This window comes from Saccharomyces mikatae (genome assembly GCF_947241705.1).
Source record: "Saccharomyces mikatae IFO 1815 strain IFO1815 genome assembly, chromosome: 16".
In the NCBI taxonomy this organism is placed as follows: Eukaryota; Fungi; Ascomycota; class Saccharomycetes; order Saccharomycetales; family Saccharomycetaceae; genus Saccharomyces; species Saccharomyces mikatae.
Window position 1 is genome coordinate 407,091 of NC_079271.1, and position 17,317 is coordinate 424,407.

General features: G+C 37.1%; 8 protein-coding genes across 8 annotated transcripts; 4 read left to right on the forward strand and 4 right to left on the reverse strand.

The window, feature by feature from the left end:
* Nucleotides 1–444: 444 nt before the first annotated feature.
* On the forward strand, nucleotides 445–1,590 carry CIP1 (Cip1p; the record flags this gene model as incomplete). Its single annotated transcript, XM_056226235.1, has 1 exon — nucleotides 445–1,590. The coding sequence occupies one exon, from the start codon at nucleotides 445–447 to the stop codon at nucleotides 1,588–1,590; it is 1,146 nt and encodes a 381-aa protein (XP_056079974.1).
* A 298-nt stretch (nucleotides 1,591–1,888) lies between these two features.
* Nucleotides 1,889–2,254, reverse strand: MRPS16 (mitochondrial 37S ribosomal protein bS16m; the record flags this gene model as incomplete). Its single annotated transcript, XM_056226236.1, has 1 exon — nucleotides 1,889–2,254. The coding sequence occupies one exon, from the start codon at nucleotides 2,252–2,254 to the stop codon at nucleotides 1,889–1,891; it is 366 nt and encodes a 121-aa protein (XP_056079975.1).
* A 358-nt stretch (nucleotides 2,255–2,612) lies between these two features.
* RRP12 (mRNA-binding protein RRP12) lies at nucleotides 2,613–6,293 on the forward strand (the record flags this gene model as incomplete). The annotated part of the gene is made up of 1 exon (XM_056226237.1): nucleotides 2,613–6,293. The coding sequence occupies one exon, from the start codon at nucleotides 2,613–2,615 to the stop codon at nucleotides 6,291–6,293; it is 3,681 nt and encodes a 1,226-aa protein (XP_056079976.1).
* Nucleotides 6,294–6,522: 229 nt separating this feature from the next.
* TAF3 (Taf3p) lies at nucleotides 6,523–7,584 on the reverse strand (the record flags this gene model as incomplete). The annotated part of the gene is made up of 1 exon (XM_056226238.1): nucleotides 6,523–7,584. One exon carries the CDS (start codon nucleotides 7,582–7,584, stop codon nucleotides 6,523–6,525), a length of 1,062 nt encoding a protein of 353 aa, XP_056079977.1.
* Nucleotides 7,585–7,895: 311 nt separating this feature from the next.
* RET3 (coatomer subunit zeta) lies at nucleotides 7,896–8,465 on the forward strand (the record flags this gene model as incomplete). The annotated part of the gene is made up of 1 exon (XM_056226239.1): nucleotides 7,896–8,465. The coding sequence occupies one exon, from the start codon at nucleotides 7,896–7,898 to the stop codon at nucleotides 8,463–8,465; it is 570 nt and encodes a 189-aa protein (XP_056079978.1).
* Nucleotides 8,466–8,644: 179 nt separating this feature from the next.
* Nucleotides 8,645–11,734, reverse strand: RQC2 (Rqc2p; the record flags this gene model as incomplete). Its single annotated transcript, XM_056226240.1, has 1 exon — nucleotides 8,645–11,734. One exon carries the CDS (start codon nucleotides 11,732–11,734, stop codon nucleotides 8,645–8,647), a length of 3,090 nt encoding a protein of 1,029 aa, XP_056079979.1.
* A 436-nt stretch (nucleotides 11,735–12,170) lies between these two features.
* On the forward strand, nucleotides 12,171–14,756 carry CHL1 (DNA helicase; the record flags this gene model as incomplete). Its single annotated transcript, XM_056226242.1, has 1 exon — nucleotides 12,171–14,756. The coding sequence occupies one exon, from the start codon at nucleotides 12,171–12,173 to the stop codon at nucleotides 14,754–14,756; it is 2,586 nt and encodes an 861-aa protein (XP_056079980.1).
* Nucleotides 14,757–14,882: 126 nt separating this feature from the next.
* Nucleotides 14,883–16,649, reverse strand: TFC8 (transcription factor TFIIIC subunit TFC8; the record flags this gene model as incomplete). Its single annotated transcript, XM_056226243.1, has 1 exon — nucleotides 14,883–16,649. The coding sequence occupies one exon, from the start codon at nucleotides 16,647–16,649 to the stop codon at nucleotides 14,883–14,885; it is 1,767 nt and encodes a 588-aa protein (XP_056079981.1).
* Between the last annotated feature and the right edge of the window lie 668 nt (nucleotides 16,650–17,317).

The following is a 17,317-nucleotide window of genomic DNA, read 5'->3' on the forward strand; positions in this document are numbered from 1 at the left end:
CTCTCTACTGGGAAAACGGCGCGGGAAGGGCGGCTTCTCACTACATTTCCTTGCCGCTCCGGAACTCGCGCAGGGGGAAAACGAGTACCCACTTTGGGAAATAGAAATGGTTGTTTTAAACTCAAATGAACGTGAAGAGGAGTTATGCTTCTTCACGCGTCACCCAATCTGGATAGGCACGTCAAATCCATTGAGACTCACCAAGAACTAGTGTGGAAAAGACGTTTGAACTCCGAAGTTTAAACAAAGTTCTATTCTGTTAGTGTTTCTATTTCCTGTTGCTATTTCTGTTCCTATTTCTTTCGTATAGCTCTGTTTCTTTTGAAGATATACATATATAAGAGCGTTAGTAAATGTAGCGTGCAGTTTCTCTGATCTGTGCTTGGCTCTATACTTTTTCCTCCGCAGTCTATAAAAGAACTTGTTCAATAGAAATATATAATAATGTTGCTGGAAAGATTGCATAAGAGATTGCACGCTGGCTCTTCTAGGCGAGCTCAAGAGAATAAAAATAATAACTGCTCTCCAGTGAGTGCGTTGCCCATGCAACCGGAAGCTCAACACCAAACTGAGGCACCTCAGCCGTTGCTGAATTGCGATTACGATGATATGATCGCGTTTGATAGAAACTTATCTACCCCCGTTTTCACTCCTGTAATGACACCAATAAATATTAGCGGCTCCAACCAAACAAAAAACTCGGAGAACTCGTATTTTCCACCTTACTTGAATGTCAATAGAACGAGACAGAATAGTGCCTCTTCACTGGCGAGTTCTGTTTCCGATTTTCCTCAGAACATTAAACAACATGCCATATACAATAATAACCCTCAATTCAGTTCCTTTACACCCCAGTTCGTCGGCCTGCTTCTAGAGGTTTATCAAAATACTTGCAGTGATCCTACGGTAACACCGTTTGACACTGCAAATCCCCCCTCAGGCATATTGAATAGGGTTGCTAAAGCAGCGATACAGCAATCTGAGGTCCAAGAATTGGATATCGGTTGTGACAGGAACAGTTGGCTTTTAACACTGGTGAGACAACGCCTGTTGCAAGAGGTAAGAAAAGACGGCTATCTTTCTCGTAACACATCTCTAACTTCTTTGGCCCCTCCACCCCCGCCACTATTTTCTGAGATGCTTAGAGTTCCCTCCCCATTTGTTAACGCAGATATCACCGATCCCATCCCGTTAGCAAATACAAACTCGAACGTGAATGCAAGTTCAACTGCAAACATGACCAGTACGTTAAACTGGTATTCTTTGCAAAGATCAAATGCTTTAATGAAGAACAGGAATGGGTCATCTCAATATATATCGGAACTGCAACCACAACCCATACTAGCTCGCACAAATTCTAATGGAAGCGCTAGCAACAGTAACGCCTTTTCTTTACTCACGCCAACCCCCACAACTGATTCTGCATTTAATTTTAACATAGCACTACTATCAAGACAACGTAGTAATATCATGTCGTCTCCTTTGGCTAGCACTCGCTTGCCTTCAGGTAATGTATCCGCTGAAGAATCCTCAGTTATACCAAATGATTCTCTTAAGTTAAAAAGGGATTTATTGCGTCTCAAAAGATAAAAAAAGATGATGAACCAAGAACGCACAACTATAATGACATTAACTGAATGAAATCCCTACTAAATTTTCTTTTCTCTTTGCAAAAATGTGAAGAGTTTCATCTATTTCTTTTCAAATTTAATTTCTTCACTTTTTTGGCCATAAATGTATTATTTACAAGTCAGATAGATATAAAACACATCATATCACACACACACATATATATATATATATATATATAAAACACATATACACTTCGCATCAAATAAAACTCAATATTTTTGCTTTTTTTCCCTTCTTTTTTTTCATATTTTCCTTTCTACTCCAATGTTTCCATCCTTTCAAAAACAACTTTCCTATTCATACCACTGTTCTTGCCAGTAATCCATGCGCCATCTAATATCCCAGCTTTCTGTAATAGTTTGGTTACTGTTTCGCTAGGTTGTGCGCCAACACCAATCCAATACTTTGTCCTATCAAAGTCAAGTTTAACCTCTTTAATGGGTATAACGCCCCTTTTCAGTTCTCTTTTGGTAACAGGACTGGGTACTGGTATGTAGGTTCCTAGTACTTCAATCGGTTTAGCATCTCTTGCCTTCCGGGAATTAGCCACCACAATATTATAGACAGGACTATTCTTCCTTCCAAATCTAGCCAACCTTATTCGTACTAAACCACAGGTCATACCTAATGTATTCGATCACAATTCTTTAACAGAATGTCAGACCCCCTCCACTATGTGAGTTGTAAATAATCCCCTTTCGTACGTAGTATTCAAAATAAATCGCAATTTATCATGTACTTTTTTCCGTCTTTAATGATAGATGAACATATTTGATGAAAAATTTTCTTTTTCGCTCTAGTAATTAAAATTTTAAGTACATCATCTCATCTCATCGCAATATTGTAGTCAGTTCTCCTAAGGAAAGCTTTTATTCCGAAAGAATCTGATTCATTTTTTTGTTGATTAAGAATTCAACCAGATAACTTCTAGATTTCAAAGGCATCTCAAAAAACTGGAACATTAAATCTCAGAGTTTATCATGGATCAAGACCAAGTTGCTTTTCTCTTAGAACTGGAAGATAAGTTGGCCAAAATTAGGTCTCAAGTAACATCTAAATTGGAAAATCAGAAACACGTTGCTATAATTTTAACTGCCGTTGAAGAAAATATTGCAGGCCAAGCTACAAATGATATTTCAAAAAATATTGTAAATTATATCATTTCTTTTATGTCACTATTAGACCAGGCAGTAAACCCATCTACTCATGAAATAAAAGACCTCAATCTGGCTTCCTCGTCAACATATCTTTTGGATCTGATATTCCATTATTCTCCTAAGCCATTGTTAAGATCGAAGTTCTCTGAAATACTTACCAAAATTGCACCATGTATCACCGCAGTAAAAGCGAATGCCCCACTTATCAGAGCCGCTATTGGCTGCTTAGAATCTCTTCTTATTGCTCAAGATGCGCAAGCTTGGAACAATACTTACGATCTAAATGTCACCCCAAAGAGAGGGTTGCAAGGTATACTTGAACTTTCGTTAGATGTAAGACCAAAGGTTAGAAAGAGGGCGCTAGACGCAGTCCATTCAGTCTTATCAAATCCTCCTGTTGCACCAACTGCAGAGCATGTCGCGGCAGCTTTCGTAGCAGACTTCTGTGATAAGCAATTAGCAGGAATTTTAAATGATTTATCGAATTTGTCGAATAAACAATTGAAAGCACAGAAAACAAAGGAAGACGTCAATTCCGATGTCATGCGCTCCTTGAGATTGGTTACTTCCGTTATATCTACTGGGCAATGGCCATCTTCACAGATTGAGCCGCTTTGTGATGTACTGTTAGGAGTCACTAAAAGCTCAGAGCAATATCTCGTTTCTGCGTCATTTGAATGTTTTGAGAGCATGTTCAAAACTATGGCAGAGACTACTGTTTCTTCTGGTTTGGCTGAAAATAAATATCTAAGAGTCTTGGATACAATATTTGCATTGAAACCTTCAAATGTAGATACTTTGTTGACTAAGTCTTGGATTGCTGTGTTAATTAAAGGTATGTCCACTTACGCAGTACATCAGCCATTGAAAGCATTACGTAAGATTCCTGCTGTGTTTCATACAATGTCCACTTATTTAGCAAGTGAAACTCCAGAAGTCTACCAAGCCGCCTCTCAATGTCTTATCTCAATCCTTTCCGACTCCATTAAAGATGATTTGTTATTGTATACACCAATTGTGAATGATAAAACTTTTAAAAATGTAGATGAAATTATCTGTCAAATTGCAAAATCTTTTATTGACTTTTTATCTATAAAGTATTCCCACTGTTCCAGAGAGATTCTTAAGATATTGGTGGCAGCATTTAATAAATTCAGATATAGATCCAATCCTCACTTTCTGAAATCATTGAAAATAGTCGATACATGGAGAGTAAATGAAGAGCAATTTATGGATTTACGAAATGAAATTGAATTAGTAATTGGTGCCGCCATTTCTGCTATGGGCCCTGAAGTCATACTCGCAGAGGCTCCTTTAAATTTGGATAATCCATCTACCGAAAGACCTGGCAGGGCTTGGTTATTGCCGCTTATCAGAGATTATACCAAAAATGCAAAGCTTGCAACATTTCAAAACGAATTGGTACCATACATCAAAAGCTTTCAATCTAAATTCGATAAAGTTCCCGAAGAATCTATTCAATTGAGAGTTTTTCAAACCATCGTTGATCAAATCTGGTCCACCTTACCACGTTTCTGTGAACTGCCAATGGACTTGAGAGAAGCGTTCACTGATGAATTTGCCTCAGAACTATCTTCTTTGTTATACAGTGATGTTGAATTAAGGACTACTATATGTCACGCTTTAAAGGTTTTGGCTGAAAGTAATGTCTCATATTCTGAAGGTTCCCAGTCTAACAATGTTATATTGTTACAACGCTTTCCTATTTCTGAGGCGCAGAAGAATATAGAGTACCTTTCGACTAAAACTACCAACCTTTTAGCAGTTTTGTTCAACGTTTATACACAAACTACCCCTAATGCAAGAAGTTATATCTTGGAAACAATTGATCTATATTTGAAGATTACTTCAAAGGAAGATTTGGAGAAAACTTTTAACAACGTGTGTGGTCTTTTGAAAAATTCTATGAATGAAGAGAGTAGTGGAACTTCGAACAAAGAAAAGAAGAAGCCTCAATTGACAGCGACACTGTTAGATTTAATCATATGCATGATAACGTACCTACCTGCATCATCTTATTCTGCTTTATTCTCCATATTTTCTCTCACCGTTAATTCTACTGATGCGTTGATTCAAAAGAGAGCCTATAGAATTATAACCAAGCTTTCTGAGTTGGAATCTGGATCGACGGCTGTTGCCCAATTCATCTCCGATATTGAAAATGTCATGGTAGATAACACTTCCACTGTTCAAACATCAGCCAAAGCAGCAAGATTAGCGGCGATCAGAACCATAGTAGATCTGTTACCTCTAGACCATCTTGGTTTTATTGTTAGAACCGTGGCTGAGGTTATTTTGAGCACAAAGGATGTGAATGAAAAATCTAGGGAAACAGCTTTTGATACTTTAATTAACATGGGTAGGAAAATGAATGAGCCAAATAGTATTATCAAACTCTCTCAAATACCAGGTTACGATCCCGCCACTCCAGATCAGCTATCATCGATATCAGAGTTTTTTAAGATTATCTCTGCCGGTCTTATTGGTGAATCCCAACATATGGTTAGTAGTTCAATTACGGGCTACGCATGTTTGGTTTTTGAATTTAAGAATGAAATCGACTCTGGCATACTAATGGATATATATGATACCATTGAACTTTACTTGACTTCCAATTCTAGGGAAATTGTAAAAAGCGCTATTGGGTTTACAAAAGTTTGTGTTTTGGGCCTTCCAGAAGAACTTATGAGGCCAAAAGTACCAGAATTACTTCTAAAGTTATTGAGGTGGTCTCATGAACATACTGGCCACTTCAAAGCCAAAGTTAAACATATTATTGAAAGATTAATAAGGAGATTTGGGTATGACTATATTGAAGCTAACTTTCCTGAAGAAGATAGAAAATTGTTGACAAATATCAGAAAGATGCGTAATAGAAACAAGCGCAAGGACGAAGAAGTTTCTCCTGCCAATGAAGTTATCGATAGAGCGACCACAAAAGGTTCTAGATTCATGTCTGCATTTGACGAAGCTGTTTATGGGTCCGATAACGAAAATGATAGTGGATTAGATCAAGATGAAAAGGCCACTGGTGGCAGAAGGAAGAACGGGCCAAAGCAGTTTATTGTTGAATCCGGTGAAAACCCATTAGATTTGTTAGATTCTCAAACATTAGCCCATATTTCATCTACTAGACCAAAGAAATTCAATAAGAATCAAAACAAGGCTAGATTCAATGACGATGCGTTTAATTTTGATTCTGAAGGCAAGTTGGTAGTCAAAGGCAAACTTGGCCCCTCTACAAATGTAGATGATCCATTGAGTGCTGTAACAAGCGGAATCAATGCATACTTAGAGGCTGTGAAGAGTGGACCTGTTAGAGGTCAAAGAAACAAGCTGAAATTCAGGAAAAATGGAAAAAACTCCGATGATTTTGGTGATGAAGATGACGAAAGGGACAGTAAGGCGATGAGGGGAAGGGCAGATGTAGGTAAAAAGGTTGGTAAGAAAGGTCCTAAATTCAAATCGAGAAAGAAATTATAGAAGGTTCAATCTGAACCGAGTTACAATCACACATCTATACGAACATCAGATATGTATATATAAGAAAACTATAATACTGTATATTAAGAATGATTGATTAAGAAAGAAAATAAATTGGACGTTTGACGGCTTATTATTTTAATGAAGTAACAATCTATTATATAATAATAACGTGATATTAATTAAATATGGATGTAATAGGTAATGAAAAATATGCTGGAATGTCGTGTTAAAAGTAGCCCCCATAATCTAATGAGGTTCTTCGCTGAAAAGTACTATCCATATCTTCCTGTTCTGCCCATTTGGTATCTACATTTGAATCGAACTGAAACATCGATATATCACGGTCATCATCGTGTGGTGATTCTGTTACACTTTGGTTGTTCTCTTTAGAGCTTTGTTCGTTATTGGTCTCTTGAGATATTTGGTCGGGGTTTTTGATTTCGTCAAGTGATTCAAGCTTTTCATTCTCAAAGGATAGAGTTATGTTTTCTAACCTATTATCTGTCCTCATTATCGGCAGTTTACTTGTTACATACGGATTTTCTTGGATTTCTGTTGAGGCATCCTCATCTCTTGGTGTCATAGCCGAAGGAAGTCTGTCTTCGTCAGTTATCGTGGTATGGTGGTGACGACTTAAAATTGACGACTTATAACCCCCAATATGAGGCAAAGCGACCACGTTTTGAGATTCTTTTTTGGAAGCCCGTTCGATCATATTGATACGTTGTCTTGCTATAACTAATTTGATCCAATCATCCAATCCATTATTATTGATTAAATCTTCTATCAGATCCGTTTTCCTGTTCTTCGTTTCTAGCTTTTGTTTAGCGCCTTTATTTTGCAGTAATTGGTTGAGGTAGTCTGGTATTGTTGACAAAGGGTCTGATTCTTTCTCTTCATTTTGTAATAATTCCACTGTAGGTAATGTAGTTATTCGCGTATCAATTAACTGAGTACTATGGAGACACCAGTCCTTAAACTTCTCCATTCCTCGTGAGCTCGATAGTTCCGAATTTTCATCATAGACATCCAGGATGTTCGTAGGCTTAACAACACCCAGATTTTCCAGAGCCAGCGTTATGTCCTGCAAAGCAACTGTATCATCCTGATCACACCTCGCCTGAGCAATAGAGCTGACCTCTGATGCTAACAAACTCAGAAACTTTGCATAGAGATCGGTCATAACATCCACGAGACTTGGTCTTGCCCTGTCAAATCCTTGGGCCTTCAGTAATTGTAAGATGGATATGCGAAGGAGTGCGAAATAAAAATCATGATTGGTAGTCATAGCACAGGGAAAATCTATAGATGCAGGTTCCTAGTCAATGGCCTGTTTTGATGAATCTAGAAATTATTTTAGTGTTATTTTAGCATATCATCCTCATCATGCAGATTGAAACTATTGAAGGAAAAAAAAACTAATGCATCGTGTGCTTACCCGTTTTGCCACTTTTTTGCTAGGTGAAAAAACACGTTGACGGTATTCAAGCTACAAGTATTGAACATCTTATATTGTTGCTTGATAGAAATTTCCCAGGCATTCAGGTTTGGTTTGTGAGCTGGCTTGCTAATTTGAGTACTGTGCACCATCGTTTTAGGATGTCCTCTCTATCTTTATATACTGTTCAAGCTTTTTTGATACTGGATCAGCAAGGAGAAAGAATTTATGCAAAGTATTACCAACCCCCTCATAGGTCGGATGACGGAAACCAGTTGCTCTTCAATTCAGTGAAGAAGCAGAAAGAGTTTGAGAAACAACTGCATCGCAAAACTCACAAGCAAGATTCAGAAATTTTGATTTTCGAGGATCATTTGGTTCTTTACAAAGAATACATTGATGTAACGATATATTTAGTCTCTTCGCTGGAAGAGAATGAAATTGTTTTACAGCAAGGTTTTTCAGCTATCAGAGGTGCTTTGGATTTGATTTTGAACTCAGGCATGGACAAAAAAAACATTCAAGAAAATTATGATATGGTTATATTAGTTATTGATGAAACCATTGATAATGGTGTTATCCTTGAAACTGACTCCAACACCATTGCATCCAGAGTTTCCAAGCCACCTACAAATGAACCCCAAATGGCATTAGATTTAGATAAAGGGTTTTTAGGCGCGTGGGGATTTGCAAAGAGCAAGTTCCAAGAGAGGTTGCAACAAGGCCTATGAATATCGATGCAGAATGGACAGAAAAGAATATGACCTGGTCTTATATAGTGTCTTACTTTTTTTTCGACATAGGTGAATTTATTTGTGTATATAAATATATACGTATATTCATTCGAAAATGACTGCTACATGACACTAATCACGTTACCCCTTTCGTCAATCTATGGTACGACGATCATTTATTTTTTCTTCGTTCGAGCTGACTTAGTCTTCTTTTTGCCCTTTCGTGAAGTAACATCACCGTTCTTGGTCGACTTCTGCCCAGTGATTGTTATTTTTAATTTATCGACACAAAGTAAAAGAACCAAGTCTTGTTCTTTCAAGCTTTTGATCATTTCATGTTCTTGTGGCCAATCCATTTCTTTGTCAGTTGAAGAAGTGTCTACTGCTCTATTTTTGAAATAGTGTAATATTTCAGTTAAAGTCTTGGTTTTCTTTGCACTTCCCGGTTGGATTTTAACCTTGTATTTATATTTTAAAAGTGCAGGCCAAGGAGCAAATACTGGTATAATGTCAACAACAATATCATCCTTATCGAGTGATGGCTTCAATTCAGCCTTACACTTATCATAGTTAACCTTAGCCTTTTCTTTTTTGGTGAATTTCAAAGCCTGTAATCTCTTTTGTTTCTCACGTCTGTTCTTTTTATCTTCTCTAAGTTCCCGCTTCTTTATTTCTTCTTTCTTCTTTTGTTGTTGTTTCTCGATACCTTTCAAAGTGCCTAAAGCCTCTAAACGCAAAATACGTTCTGTTTCGTCTTGATCTGCATATTTTCTTTGAATTTTCTTTAATTTTCCTTTTTTACCACGGACGTTGCTGTTCATGCTATCTAACAAAGATATGATACTGCTTGATTCAGCAGCTACACGTTGCATACCATCACTGCCATTGTTAGCCTTGATATTTTCCGAATCCGAACCTATTTCAGATGATATGCTCTCTCCTTCGACCTCCTTTTCATGGCTATCAGATTCATAATCATTGCTTTCTGTATCCAAATTTTCATCGTCATTCTCCGGTGGCCCATTGACTCCATGATCATTCTCTTCTTCTTGCTTTTCTTGTTCTTTTGCCTCGCTCTCATCATCATCATCATCATCATCATCATCATCATCATCATCATCATCATCACCGCTATCATTATTTTCACCGGTTTTTACTTTCCATAGGAATGCGAAACCCATTACAAGTTGAGCAGGTGGCAAAAGATTTTGATCATTTTCATTCTTTAGTCGGAAGGCGCCCTCTGGTAGAACGGAATTATCAGAGCTATCAAACTTGCTAACGTTTTTTGCAAAGCACCACCATGGGGAAGAAGCTATTTTCTTGGACCAGGCTTCACTTGAGGACATACATAGTATACCAGCTTGCATCAAAGTGTTTGGTGGAACCTCTGTTCTTTCAGGATTCTTGATCCATACGTGTGTGTTAAAATTATTCGACATATAAATGTCATCATCTTCAATGTACTTTGAATAGATTTGATCTGTCTCAGCTGGACTTTTGCCCATCATGACCAAAAACCCTTCGCTTGAAATGAACCAACTATACTTTTCAAAAAAGTACGGAGTACGAATCTTTTTTAGAACACTATGAGAATCCTTTAGCTTTCTTTTTAGTTGTTGATCAGTTTTGATTTCAATATTCTTCATAGCCTTGTTGACATTCTTTTCAACTTTTTTCTGTTTTTCGGCACTTGTTTTTTTGATATTGAAATATTCAGAGGCATTAGCGTAAGCTGATAAACCAAGATCAATTGTGACGTTTACCGTATCACTAGGTTTTCTTTTCATGTTTTTCTCTTTCAAGTTGCTTACCTCATCTGAATCTGAATCACTAGAACTTCTAATAATGCTGCCTTCTGATTCACTGTCTTCATCCGAAGAACTGTCACTTTCCTTGATGTTAGAAGTATTAAGTTTAACGCTGATCTTATTTTGCTTTAAATTCAAAGGTAAGTTCAAAAGCTGAGCAATCTTGTTACCTTTTTTTTGTTCATTTTTGATTAGTTTCTCAATAGTGCTCCAGTCCATTTGTTGATCGATTAGGCCTTGAACAGCAAGTTTTACTTCCTCGATTAAGGATGCATATTCAATTATGAGGTGACCTTTCTTTTCATTCAATTCCTGGACGTTTAACAAAGCTTGTATTTTTCTATTGTTTTCGGTACGAGCATCATCAATTTTCTTTTGCGCTTGCGACTCTTGGTTCTGTATACGTAGGGCATATTTGGAAGATTCTATCGTTGAAAAAAAACTGTCTAATGTTTTATTGTAAGGGCCTTCAACTTCTATAATGGTGGAAGAATTGTTGTTCTCCCCACTGATATACGGCTTGAAGGGATGGAATGTATCATAAATAAATTCTAAATCGGCCGTATCCTTCTCAGAGTTGAAATTTTCGTTTCTTTTGGCCAAAATGTAACCTTTCCTATCAGAAGTAGTCAGCAGTTTATTATACTCCAATTGCGTGCTATTTAACAATTCCGCAAGTGCGTCTGTCTTACCTAAAAGTGCTAAGCAAGATTCCGAAGGATCTATATTGAACACATTAAGGTTTTTCGATAGTAGATCTGAAGACAGATGAGGAACTTTTGAAAGTAGTAGTTTATGGATCGAAGGCACCTTGACTTTTTTTTTTTTAGGATCATCTTTATTTTGAAAGTTGAGTTGTTTGATAACAGCAATGTCCGATTCATACTTGGTTTGAGTTGCCTTTATCCACTCATTGATAGTGTTGGAGGTGTATTCTATCTTTGTACCTACTACATATTCGCTAGTAGGCGTGTTACCTGCGGCAAAAAGAGATTCGTCGAACATTTCGTAAACTTGACCAACCTTGTTTTCATGCTCCAAAACCACTCTTTGCAGGGACAAAATCCTTCTGTTCTGATCTAGAAGAATGACATTCCCTGCACTGAAGAATTCCAGCACTAAGTAGAAGTGACCATCGGCAAATTGCAGAACAAGAATTCTATCTTGGTCTACTTGTTTTAAAGCTGTTAGCCGTTTAGCTTTCAGATGCTTCCTCAGTTTTACAACAAATCCAGAAGGAGTTGGGGGAATTGGTCTGCTAAATTCGGTTAAATAAATTCTCAAGCCACAATCTACAACAACATTCAGTTTAGAATCAGGTTTATTGAATCTTAGGAGAAACTGCTTTGACGAATCAGCAATATTGTATATATTGCTCAATCGGTACCCTTCCAAATCTTGTTTCAGTTCTCTAGCTAAAAGCTGTAAGTCTAGTGCACTAATTCTTTGCTTCATCGCTGCCAACTCTTTTGCTTGCGTTGCTTCTTGACCTGAATTAAGTAGTAACTTACCTTCTCGATTTTTCAATCGGACCTTTTATAACTGAATTTTAGCCGACATTTCTCTTTTTTCATCGCAACATAAATGAAAAGTTCAGTCGCATGTATATACATCGAATATTATATGCAAAGTTTAAAGTCCAGAAAAAACGTGATACTCGTTGAAAGGAGTTCAAGTCATTCGTTGAAAAATCTAGTCTTAAGAATAACCTTCAAAGTTGAGGCAGAAGACTTTTTGTTATCTGTAATTGATGGCATTAACATCAACATATTCAAATTCTGGTATTGTAATCACCACATGCTAATATTGAAGTCATAATTGCACCTTTAGTTTATTCTTCCAAAAACTGCAACACTGAAAACAACCTAAGAAAAAGTCACGTTAGTAAAAAATGAACCAAAAGGAATATTCAGAAACTTTCTACCATCCTTATAAGCCCTATGATATTCAAGTACAGTTAATGGAAACTGTATACAGAGTACTCTCCGAGGGAAAAAAAATAGCCATTCTCGAAAGTCCTACGGGGACAGGTAAAACGTTGTCCTTAATCTGTGCTACGATGACTTGGCTAAGAATGAATAAAGTAGATATTCTCACTCACATGGAAGCTGATTCTAAAAGGAATCAGGATGACAGTGAAAGTGCGAGTGATGATGAACCAGACTGGGTCAACGACACTTATCAAAAGTCGCTTTTACAAGATAAGCTAGCTTCATTAAACGATTATGAAAATCACTTGAAAGAGATCGACGCGACTAGTCATAAACAGTTGAAAGTAATTCATGATCTGAATGAAGAACACAGAAAATATGGTACTGTTGAATCACTACGAAAGAGGCGTAAGGTTGCTCAGCATGTCGATATATCGCTTGAAGAACATGATTTTGTTGCACAGCCTTATGAATCGGATTCTGAAACGAATGGTATCATGAACAGCGTAAGAGGAGGAAGAAAATCTGAAAATTATCACAAATTGAGTGAGCTAAACTCAGAAATAATGACACTTTTGGACAAAATTGATAAAAACATTTCAAAGGATCCGAGTAAAAGCGATCGCTTTGAAGTTGTAAATCATAATCCAGTGAAAATATACTATGCATCTAGAACTTATTCTCAATTAGGACAATTTACTTCTCAGTTAAGGTTGCCCTCATTCCCATCATCATTCAAGGATAAAGTCCCCGATGAAAGGGTGAAATACTTGCCACTTGCTTCGAAAAAGCAACTATGTATCAATTCCAAAGTGACGAAGTGGAAGACACGGGAGGCTATCAATGACGCATGTGCAGACCTTAGACATAGCAAAGAGGGATGCATGTTCTATCGAAATACAAATGAATGGCGTCACGGTCCTGATACATTAGCTCTTAGAGATACAATATTCTCAGAAATTCGAGATATTGAAGACTTAGTTCCTTTCGGAAAATCTCTGGGAGTTTGTCCTTATTATGCATCAAGAGAGGCTCTTCCTATTGCGGAGGTTGTGACATTACCATACCAATACTTGCTCTCTGAGTCTACACGTTCGAGCCTTCAGATAAGCCTTGCAGATTCTATAGTAATCATTGATGAGGCCCACAATTTGATAGAAACAATAAATTCTATATACTCTTCCCAGATCTCGTTGGAGGACTTGAAAAATTGCCATAAGGGGATAATAACTTATTTAAAGAGGTTCAAATCCAGACTCAACCCTGGTAACAGGGTGAACCTATTGAAACTAAACTCGCTTTTGATGACGCTGATACAGTTTATAATCAAAAAATTCAAAAAGATAGGACAAGAAATAGACCCGAATGATATATTTGCAGGAAGTAATATCGATACATTAAACATTCATAAACTATTAAAGTATATAAGGGTTTCCAAAATTGCCTACAAAATTGACACGTATAATCAGACTCTAAAAGAAGATGGCTCGCTAAGAAATCAAAATCCGGTGAAAGAAGCGTCTAATAGCTCAATATCTTCTCAACCGTTGCTTTTCAAGGTTTCACAATTTCTATCGTGTTTGACAAATTTGACGTCAGAAGGACAGTTCTTTTTTGAAGAAAGTTATTCAATAAAATACATGCTTTTAGAACCAAGTAAACCTTTTGAGTCAATACTAAATCAAGCAAAATGTGTAATCTTAGCCGGAGGGACAATGGAGCCCGTTACTGAGTTTTTGTCGAACTTGTTTCCCAGAGTTCCTTCCGAAGACATTACAACATTTTCCTGTAATCACGTTATACCAAAAGAGAACCTGCAAACGTACATCACGAACCAGCCCGAGCTCGAATTCACATTTGAAAAGAGAATGTCTTCTTCGCTCATAAATAATTATTTATTTCAATTTTTTGTTGAGCTGAGTAAAGCAGTTCCCAAAGAGGGTGGTATAGTGGCATTTTTTCCAAGCTATCAATATTTGGCGCATGTTATTGGGTGCTGGAAACAGAGTAATATATTCGCTACCCTAAATAGCGTAAGGGAAATATTTTATGAATCAAAGGATGGCGATGACATTTTAGCCGAATATTTTGACTCGGTAGTAAATGGCAAGGGATCTATTCTATTTGCTATTGTTGGGGGAAAATTATCAGAGGGAATAAATTTTCAAGATAACTTGTGTAGAGCTGTGGTCATGGTTGGCCTGCCGTTTCCGAATATCTTCAGTGGGGAATTAATAGTTAAGAGGAAGCATTTGGCTGCTAAAATAATGAGGTCTGGCGGAACAAAAGAAAAAGCTTCGCAGGTAACAAAGGAGTTTATGGAAAATATTTGTATGAAAGCTGTGAACCAAAGTGTCGGACGGGCTATACGGCATGCAAATGATTATGCAAGTATCTATTTGCTCGATGTACGATATAACAGATCCAACTTCCGGAAAAAATTGTCACGTTGGGTGCAAGATTCAATCAAATCCGAACGTACAACTCATCAGGTCATTTCTTCAACGCGAGCATTTTTTGCAACACACGGCACAAATTCTCATTGAAGATGAATATGCCTTTATGTGCACTATGCTTAATCACTATATATCAGAATATGATCAATTAATAATTATGGCTGTTTCTTCTACTTGTAGATATAGTGTGTATTCCTATTTTTCCTATCTAGCATTCTATATCGTTTCTAGTGTTGTTCCGCAGTATATGCTTTTTTCATTAAATTCCTCTAATAGACCTCTTGTAAACCAACCATAATTATTAAAGTGGTCACGCTTTATATCTAGTACTCGTTTTTTACTCACGGGACATACATTTACATGCGTAGTAAGTATTGGAAGAAGAGTGACACCACATCTTCTCCACGTATTATTCGCTGCAGACGTTACAGTCTCAGGGTCACTTGAGAAGCTTTCCAAATTGAATGTTTCCTCTAAAAGATTGCTTTTCACTTGTAGCTTGCCGTTAGCAATTGGTGCTTCTCTGTTCAGTACTTTTGCAATGGATAAAACGCAGGCTAGATCAAAATCATTTACTAGTTCGGATTTTTTGTTCATAGCGTATTCATACAATGCTTCCAAAAAAGATGAGATTGACGGGTTGTCAGTTGTCATATTCAAGAACATTATTATTCTCATCTCCTCACTTTTTATCAAAGCATTAATATATGATTTGAAATCTAAATTGATAGGGTAGTGGCCATTTAGTAGTTTCTTACTTTTACTGAAATCTTCTGGTAGTTCGGGCATCGTTTTGCTGTAGATATGATATGTCTGGTACCACGCTAGTCCGTGAGCATGTTCAGATATTTTCCAGGATTGATATAACGGAGCGAACATTATGTAAAATGATTGTTCTGAGGCTATTTTATATTTGAACGCCACCCGTTCCATGTTGTATACTATGGCTACCGAATATCCATCTGGAGAGAGTGATACGCCATGGATGACAATAGATGTTTCATAATTATTGAATTCGTTCCAGAGTGTACCCCACTTTTTGAATTTCTTCTCCAAGTAAGGCGCGATAACATTATCTACCGTCACCTGAAGTTCTTCCCCCAAAAGAACTTTGAAACTAGTTTTATTGGAAATCAATAATACCATACTTTCTTGTTCATGTCTTAGTGGTATTATATGAAAACTTTCAGGAGATCCTGTTTTCAAGCTGGAAATAGAATAATCACTCAAATTTATTTTATGCACATATCCTGGAGAAGTTACAACCACTTTGTTGTCTACTATCTTTAAATCGGTAATTTTCCTTCTTGAAGCATCTTGTAATACCCTGGAAACAGGTTCATGAGAGAAAGCAGAAAAAGTGATTGAAAATACAGAATTGTTTGAAAGCGCCGCTACGAGAACGTCATCATACCATGCTAAATGAGTGACCCAGTCTTTCGAGCCAGCATCACTTAATTGAACACTACTTTCAAAAATGAATTCTGGTGTGTTTTCTGGATTGTTGCGAATAGCAAAAAATTGAAGCTCACCGTCTTCGTTACCAACTACAATTGATGATTTAATAGGATTCCATTCAAAGCAATGGTATATTCTGCTGCTCAAATCTCCTTTTGAATCGAGATTAGCCAGGATTGTATTTTCCTTGAATACTGAAACATTACCGTTATTGTTTAATACAGCCATCCAATTGTCTATTGGTGATGGCTTACAGACTCTAGGGTAACAAACCGGCTGTGAATTTAACAACCCATTCTGTTGGGCCAGCTCGAAATCCAGTTTATTATCAAATTCTAAGGGGTGTTCCTTGACATGGAAAAGATTCTTACTGTTGTTATTAACGTCTCTAGTATACTTTGGCTGGCCTATACTAATATCTGGAAACGTTGTCAAGTACAGAGTACCATCCCGAGCCCATGTTAAGTTGTTTTTCCAATCCTCAAACTCTTTTCTATCTACAAGTAAATCCCTTAAAAGTTTCATTATAACGTCAATTAAGTTTTCGAATACTTGATAAATCTAATCATGTTGCTGTTTCAATAAACACAACTTTGTCTAATCATTGTTTGGGTTCTATCATTGAGAAAAATGCGTTGCGCGTTACTGACAGAGTAGACTTCAAGTTGCGAATGACGAGAGAAATACGCAATTTTGGATCTTGGTTTTAACATGAAAAAACCCTTAAAGAGATTCTGAGAAGCTATATTAATTTTGGCAAGGTTCGATTATGACAGAACTAAAAATTAGTCGGTTCATTGCTTGTCGTAGGTACATTACTCACGGCTGATATTAGCGACTAATTTGCTCGTACATAATCTGATAGCCCTTGTTGTATGCTCGCGATTTATACGCACTAGGTCTCACCTATTCGTTACGTTGGTACGTATTTATACACTACACTGCTTTTTGATAAGCAGTCGAAGACATGAGCAGTTTGTAAGAGTATTTAAGGTTTCTGCAACAGCTGATTATTACTGAGCAATCCGGTAATCAAGATAGTCTTTTATCCTGATCACAAGCATCGAGAGCGCCTCTTTTTAATTGTTGTAATACACTTTCAGTTATCCTAGTGTATCATCTGCATTCTATAGATGATTAGCGGTATTCTAGTCGATGAGTGTGTGAACTTCTCGGGTGACCCCTTAGGGTTT